Source organism: Apium graveolens, chromosome 8, assembly GCF_009905375.1.
Source record: "Apium graveolens cultivar Ventura chromosome 8, ASM990537v1, whole genome shotgun sequence".
Lineage (NCBI taxonomy): Eukaryota > Viridiplantae > Streptophyta > Magnoliopsida > Apiales > Apiaceae > Apium > Apium graveolens.
The window spans coordinates 226104113-226111615 of record NC_133654.1 but is presented as its reverse complement, the minus strand read 5'-3'; the positions used below and the strand labels follow the sequence as shown (position 1 = coordinate 226111615).

General features: G+C 36.1%; 1 protein-coding gene and 1 long non-coding RNA gene across 2 annotated transcripts; both read right to left on the bottom strand.

The window, feature by feature from the left end:
* Positions 1 to 241: 241 nt before the first annotated feature.
* Positions 242 to 1141, bottom strand: LOC141677382 (uncharacterized). The gene is made up of 3 exons (XR_012557410.1): positions 1106 to 1141; positions 921 to 1022; positions 242 to 835 (listed from the first exon to the last, which is right to left on the bottom strand). It is a non-coding gene; the product is annotated as an uncharacterized LOC141677382 (long non-coding RNA).
* Positions 1142 to 5735: 4594 nt separating this feature from the next.
* Positions 5736 to 7120, bottom strand: LOC141680398 (uncharacterized). Its single transcript, XM_074486634.1, has 2 exons — positions 6554 to 7120; positions 5736 to 6356 (listed from the first exon to the last, which is right to left on the bottom strand). Exons 1-2 carry the CDS (start codon positions 7118 to 7120, stop codon positions 5736 to 5738), a joined length of 1188 nt encoding a protein of 395 aa, XP_074342735.1.
* Between the last annotated feature and the right edge of the window lie 383 nt (positions 7121 to 7503).

Here is a 7503-nt window from a genome sequence, read left to right as displayed (position 1 = left end):
TCATTACCAACATCAGTTTTTGTTTGTAAATTCCAGACCTGTTGTTAGGTAATTAGTAAATGAACCCCCGTGTTTGTATAAATATGAACCAAAAGCAAACCAAAATAATGGCAACAATACCAAAAGGCAATCTTAATACCATAAGGCAATATTTTAACATCCGGTAAATAACGTACTGTTTACATCCAAACATAGAACCAAAACCAATCACCAGTTTTAACACCAACACCAAACTGCTACATATCCAATACCTACCGATCTCCAAAAGTCTAACACCAAACTCCATCCTAACAGCGACCACAAACATACCAAAAGTACCAAAAGTAGTTTCAATGATCGATTAAGTATTGAGATAAAAATAAGAGCTAGTAATCCTAGATACATAGCTACTATATCTTGTCTTAGATATAGGCAAGCGCCTCGATACGGACCACATCCAGCTCCTCCATTTTGTAGGACTTCTGACTCTTGTTGGCCCACTGAAATTTATAACAAACCAGCTATAAACAATTAGGAAAAATCGACACAAACTAAACCTAGTAACAACTATATTGGTCAAATTGCATCAAAACACCAAACTATATATACCTTAGTGATAAAAGTCATTTATTTATCATCGATTATATCTTTCATGTATCGCATAACAACGTAACCACATACGTGGCCACCTGGTTGCTTAGGAGACCCCTTAAAAATATTATACCATCAACGATAAACAAAAAATCTTACAACTCACTCACTGATTCATGGAGTGTATGAAATTCTTACAACCAGATTTTTAATCTTTGGAACAATGTTTCCCCTTCCGGTGTGAGCATTGAGAGTCTTCATTGCACTGCAGAGACATATATAGTCATGTAATAAGAAAAAATCAAAATTAATGAAAATATTTAGATCTGCAAGTAATGTAATGATTTTACCTTAATAATGGTTTTTGCAACTGAGGAAAATTTATTGGATGAGATAAATGATTCAAGATAAAAATATCACCAGCCCAAATTACGATCACAATCAAATGATAACTAATATGATAAAAAAATAAACAGAGGTCAAATTGAGCAGACTAAATCAATATTTAATGTTCAAAATAGGCTCTCAAAATTACTTGAAATTATGCGGCATCAAAAACACGCGATCATATCCATCTGTAACCGCTGAACAAAATATCTTTCAAATTCTTTGTTAAGGGTAAATGTGGCCCCATGATCAAAAAAAGAAAACATATCCAAATCATTATTCGCAAGAACCACACTGTGCAGGCACATATATATGAATAAATATATCAAAAAACATCACAGTACTATGCAGGATTAATATGCAGAATGACTATAAAATGGCAGGGTAAAAAACTTACGACATATGTGCAGATATTGCAGCTTGGCCAATCTCTTCAAATTTCAACAAAACAATTAAATTCTCATGCAATATATAGATAACTCTTTCGCAACCAAACACCTCAGTATCACATGGAATTATAATAGAGTCCCCGGTCTCTTTCATAATTGTTGTTGCATGTTTATACAAAAGGTTAAAGCCTTTTGGAACAGAGTCAGCTACCTCCACTTCTTTGAACATAGCAACTGACCTTTTCAACTGATTTTTTTCTTTTTTCTTCGCCGAGAATCCTTCCTTTCTATTATTCTGCAAACAATTAATCAAAACATGAAGGACTCCATTTCATCCGTAAATTTTAAAACTTATATAGGGAAAAATTATAAAAGTAAAGATTTATACCACAAGGGATGCTACTGTGATCAAGTCTTGAGGCCATGAAACCGTAGAACCAATCGCTTGTCTCACAGTCTCCAGTTCACCTTCTATGGGCACAGGAAGCAAGGTATCTGCCTGAATGGCTCCATCCACCGAGACGCGAACATGTCCAGGCTGCATAGGCACTCCATGAACTACAGAATTCACTGGATCATCAAATATCGTACCAAATGCAACCTTGTTTTTTATGTTGTCCACTGACAGCTCACAAGATCGTGGAGCCTGCATTCATATAATATTGTCCATTTCTTAATTTTCATGTAGAGTGTTATCAGTGGTCAGTTGTCTATATATATACACGTGTGTGTGATATACAGATAATGCACAGTATTTTACCTTCTTTTCAGGTGGAGGAGGGTCCCCTCCAACATATTCAATTTCATCATCAACATTCATCTCTTTCATCTTTGTTAAAACACATGCTGCTTTAACTGCTTTCTTGGGTCTTGTTTTCTCCTGGAAACTTGCATTATCCGACAATGGAGAGCCCGTAAGATTAGATGCACTAATCAGAGAGTTAAGCTCAGCCATCTCCTGCTTTCTTCTCTCCATCTTTTGTCTTGTTCTCTCCATCTCCTGCTTTGTTCTCTCCATCTCCTGTCTTGTTCTCTCCATTTCCTCATCCCTTTGACGATCGCGGGCTACCAGCTCAGTCTCGGTAATTCTACATTTTTTTTCTCTTGGCAAATCGAACCATAGTTTGGGGCTGACATAGCTTCCCACTCCTCGAACTCTGCCTGAATGTTCAGGAATTTCAAGTGCTCTAGCTAATACGTCATCACTTCCGGACGACTGAAATTCACCTCTTTCCTTCATCTCCAATAAATTATCCTATATATCAACACCACATACATTTAAAAAGCAGGCATAAGTTCAGATAACTCATTAATAAAAACATAACAAAATAAAAAAAATAAAAAATAAAAAACAATCCACAAAGTCTATATCTTACAATTCTTTTCACCACAACAGCCAAGCCGGGATCAACCACTATACCTTCCTTTGTCATGCGCGCCTTCTTCCAGAGAATTGCACGATCAGGTTTTTCTCTGGGCTTCAACCTTCCTACTTTCACCTGATCAAAATAGAGGAGTTTAAATAATCAAATTGAAAAACTGGAAATTACAATAAGAGTAAGGGCTTTCTTACTTCTTCTTCTTCCAAACCAATGTAGCCTTTCCTGGACGTCCGATGCGGATACTTCTGTTGCATCACTCTTTCGCTTTGTGATTTGCGAAGTTCCTGAAAAAATTAATAGAAAATATTATACATCTTATAATATAAAACAGATCACATAAGCAAAAAACTTAAATAATTTTAAAGCATAATACCGTCCACTGTTCAGTGATCCTCTGAGCAACAAATTTCTTCCAGGCATCTTTACCAACAAATCCATACCGTGTTGGAGGCTTCCTCAGTTTCTTCTTGTCTCTCTTCAAAGGAATTACATAATCAGTAATCAATTCAGATTTGAATTGTCTCCACTTGGTACCAGCTGACTTGAGAACAAGCGACTCGTATTCCTTAGAAATTTTAAATGCATTCTGAAATAATAAAAACTATAAATTAAGAACTGTAGGACTTATGGAAAGGTAGTTTTCTTATTGTGTTAAATTTTACCTGGATATCTTTCCACAACTTATTTTTTAATTCACGTTCGACATGGCCAACTTTTAATATCGATCGGAATCATAGTCCTAGCCAACATTCCTATGTAGGACTGCAAAGTGTGCCTAACTCTTCCAATAGGAACTCCAATGTAGTTGCATCTAACTTTAAACTTCTTTCCCTGAGTCATTTTTATCACCACTTTAGACATGGCTGAAGGACCTCGAGCAACTCCATATCTCTTTTCTTCCGATTCAGTAGTAGTCACCGTTGCCGGTACAGAGTCTGACTGCAGATCAGGTTGTGTTGCTTGTCCACCATCAGCCTGAGTATTTGTTTCCATATCCTCCAGTGCCGACTGATTGCCTTCTCCAGGATTGAGGCCTTTATTAGATTTAATTTTCTTAACTCTCGCATTTTTAGGTGCCATTCTTTTGCTTCTATATCTGTGAAAAATTAGAACAAAATGAACACTAAATTAAAATCTGAACATAATGCACACTAAAATAAAATCATAACTAAATGTAGGTGAACAACTATAAAATGCACACTAAAACAAAATCGGAACAAAATGCACACTAAAATAAAATCGCAACAAAATGTAGGTGAACAACTATAAAATGCACAGTAAAATAAAATCGGAACAAAATGCACACTAAAATAAAATCGCAACAAAATGTAGATGAACAACTATACAATGCACACTAAAATAAAATTGAACAAAATGCACACTAAAATAAAATACAATATTATAAAAACCACAAACTGAAATGCAATATCATAAAAACAACAAACTGAAACTATGGCTTTTTAAGCCAAATTCCCTTAATGTTCTTTCTACAATGACTAAAACTATGCCCAGCGGCATCAACATCACAGATAGGTATTGTCGAAAAGAATGGAGGATTTTCCAAGACCGTGTCTCCTAAATCATCTTCGTTATACACATCATGATAGTCTCATGTCGTAGAGGTTATACAACAGACCATCTAGCATCAACCAGATATTCTACATAAAAAACTTGCTTCACTTGGTCGATAGACACATATTTATCCTTCTTGTGACCTTATCGACTGAAGTCCACAAGTGTGAATCCTAGATCATCTACCTTAATTCCTCTTTCATTCTCTGCCCACTTACACAAGAACAAAGGCGCTTTGAATTCATGATAATCTAACTCCTAGATTTCTAAGATGATTCCATAAAATGTCATATCGCTCTCCAGTGGATTCAAATCCTTGGCACTCGAGACTTGGACCATCTTGGCCACTAAAGACACACCACTATTCTGGACAACTCTCGAATCATCTCGCTCCTTTGTGAAGTACCGGACCCCGTCGGTTACATACCCTTCGTATGTGAGAACAGAATATGATGATTTTCCTGCCAACCATCTTACCGTTTCAGAAACACCTTCAAAATTTTCCATCAGTTCATTATTAACCTGCACATATTGACCGAAAAAATGACATTATTGACCAGGGTAGTACCATGATAAAAATACCAAAAAAGGACAATGACTAAACTTACTTTTTCTTCAAACCAATCAGCAAATAGTCGATTGTGTTCAGCCATCATCCACTGAACACTTTTTTTTTCCTTGATAAAGTCTTTCAAGATGCTCTTCGTGCATCCTAAGACAATGTAAATATTAAATAAAATGACAATTTCTTGTTGTTATAAATAAAATGCAGTACAAGTAATAGCTGGATGGACTTACAAAATATAAGGATAAACTTCAGAGTTATTTAAAAGGACTGTTAGATGTGCTTCATCTCGCTCTGTTTCTTGAATTGATTTCACTTTTGCAGCAGATAATGGGCCCGAAAACTTACTTTTTTTCTTTGGAAGGCCTGCAGTGTCACTCTGTCCAACAAACTCTGAGCATAATTCAACTGATTCTTCTTTTATATAGCTTTCCGCCATACAACCTTTTGGAAAATAACGGTTTCTTACATAACTCTTTCACACTTTATTAAACCGCTCAAATGGAAACATCCATCTATAGAAAACCGGTCCACATAAACGTAACTCTCTAACCAAGTGGACTGTTAGGTGTATCATTACATCGAAAAATGAGGGAGGGAAGATTTTTTCCAACTCACACAAGGTCACTATTACATATGAATGCAATTTATCCAATTTTGATACATTTACAACTTTGTTGCACAATGAGTTGAAAAAGAAACACAACCTAATTATGCTGATTTTAACATTCTTTGGGAGAACCGAACGAATAGCAACAGGGAACAACTGTTGGAGGAGGATATGGCAGTCATGGGACTTGAGCCCGTACATCTTCAAATCAGGCATCGACACACAATTTTTGATATTTGATGCATGTCCAAACAGAAGTTTCATGTGTAAGAATGACGACAACACTTTCTTTTTTTCAGCCTTTGACAAAGTATAAGAGGCAGGGGCAAGTATGTTTTCTTTTCGCCTACCTGTGGAGCTAAGTCGGCCCTAACACCCATCTTCATCATATCACGGTGTGATGCCTCGCTGTCTTTGGATTTATACCACATATTCAGTAGAGTACCAATCAGATTATTACACACATTTTTCTCAATGTGCATAACATCAAGACAATGGCGTACATGGTGAAACTTCCAGTAGTCTAACTCGAATAATATTGACTTCTTTTTCCATACACATTCCACCTTTCTTAAACTCTTTAATTCTTTGCCAAAGGTAAACTTAACTTGTTGCTGCTCCGCTAATACTTCTTCTCCGGAAAGGGGTTGACGTGTGTGTCCATTCTCTTGTTCTCCATTAAATGTGGCCTTCTGCCTCCTATATGGATGATGTCGCGGCAAGTACCTACGATGACCTTGGTAGCACATTTTCCTACTATGAGTCAAATACTTAGCTATAGTATCTTCACAGCATACTGGACATGCTATATACCCCTTATTAATGCAGCCAGACATATTCCCATATGCGGGAAAGTCATTAATTATCCACACAGCATTGCTCTTAAAGTGAAATAAGTTTTAGTATGCGCGTCGAAGACATCTGGTTCCCCTTCTTCCCAAAGCTTTTTCAAGTAATCGATCATTGGTTGTAGGTATACATATATATTATTTCCCGGCTCATGTGGACCAAAAACCAATAATGTTAACATCATAAACTTCCTCTTCATGTATAGCCATGGAGGAAGATTATAAGTTACCAATACCACTGGCCAGCAGCTATACCTATTGGTCAGTCCATTATTATGTGGATTTATACCATCGGCTGACAAAGCTAAGCGAAGATTTCTCGATTCACTGCCGAAGCTAGGCCACCTTTGATCGACATTCCTCCAAGAAGGAGAGTCAGCTGGATGGCGCATCAGGCCATCTTGAATGCGGTGGTCTGAATGACAAGTCATGATTTCAGCAGTAGAAGCAGATTTAAACAATCGCTTAAATCTGGGAATAATGGGGAAGAACCATACAACTTTGGCTGGAATATTAGTTCTAACTCTGCCATCCTTCCCCAATTTCCATCGAGATAAATTACACTTGGGACACTTATAAGACTCACTATAAATACCTCTATATAGTATCCAATCATTCGGACACACATGGAACTTTATATAGTCTAGTCCTAGAGCAGATAGGTTCTTTTTTTCTTCATATGCATTAACCGGCAAAACATGACCAGTAGGAAGGAAAGAGCCAAGAGAAGACATTAGCTCGGTGAAGGCGGCATCGCTAATACCAAACCTCGATTTCCAGTTGTGCAATTTCAACATCAATTCAAATTAAAATATATAGATGCAAGAAACAAATATGAACAACAGAGCAACTATCCTCAATTCAGATTATTCATCTTTCATATATAATCTAAAATTTTATTCTAACACCGGCTAAAGTTAAAATAATGTGTTGCTGCAAAATCAAAATAATTTAATCGTAAATTTCGACAACATAAACATAATCAATATCATGTAAATTTAAAACAATGCTTGCACAAAAAAATTAAAAATAAAATAAATTAAACACTAAAAATACAAAAAACTCTAAAATCGTACATGCAATACAAAAAATATTGAAAAAATATACCTTAATACCAGAGACGAACTCCCCAAGTCAAGAACTTCAAAATCTGAGGAAAAAGAAGAGTTAAAAAAGAAAA

Bases quoted from the DNA above. Each gene is read 5' to 3' on its own strand.
- LOC141680398 (XM_074486634.1), bottom strand. From the start codon at position 7,120: ATGTTGAAATTGCACAACTGGAAATCGAGGTTTGGTATTAGCGATGCC. The intron at 6,357-6,553 runs GTAACTTATAAT...TTTCACTTTAAG, and splicing joins GCTGCTGGCCAGTGGTATTG to AGCAATGCTGTGTGGATAAT.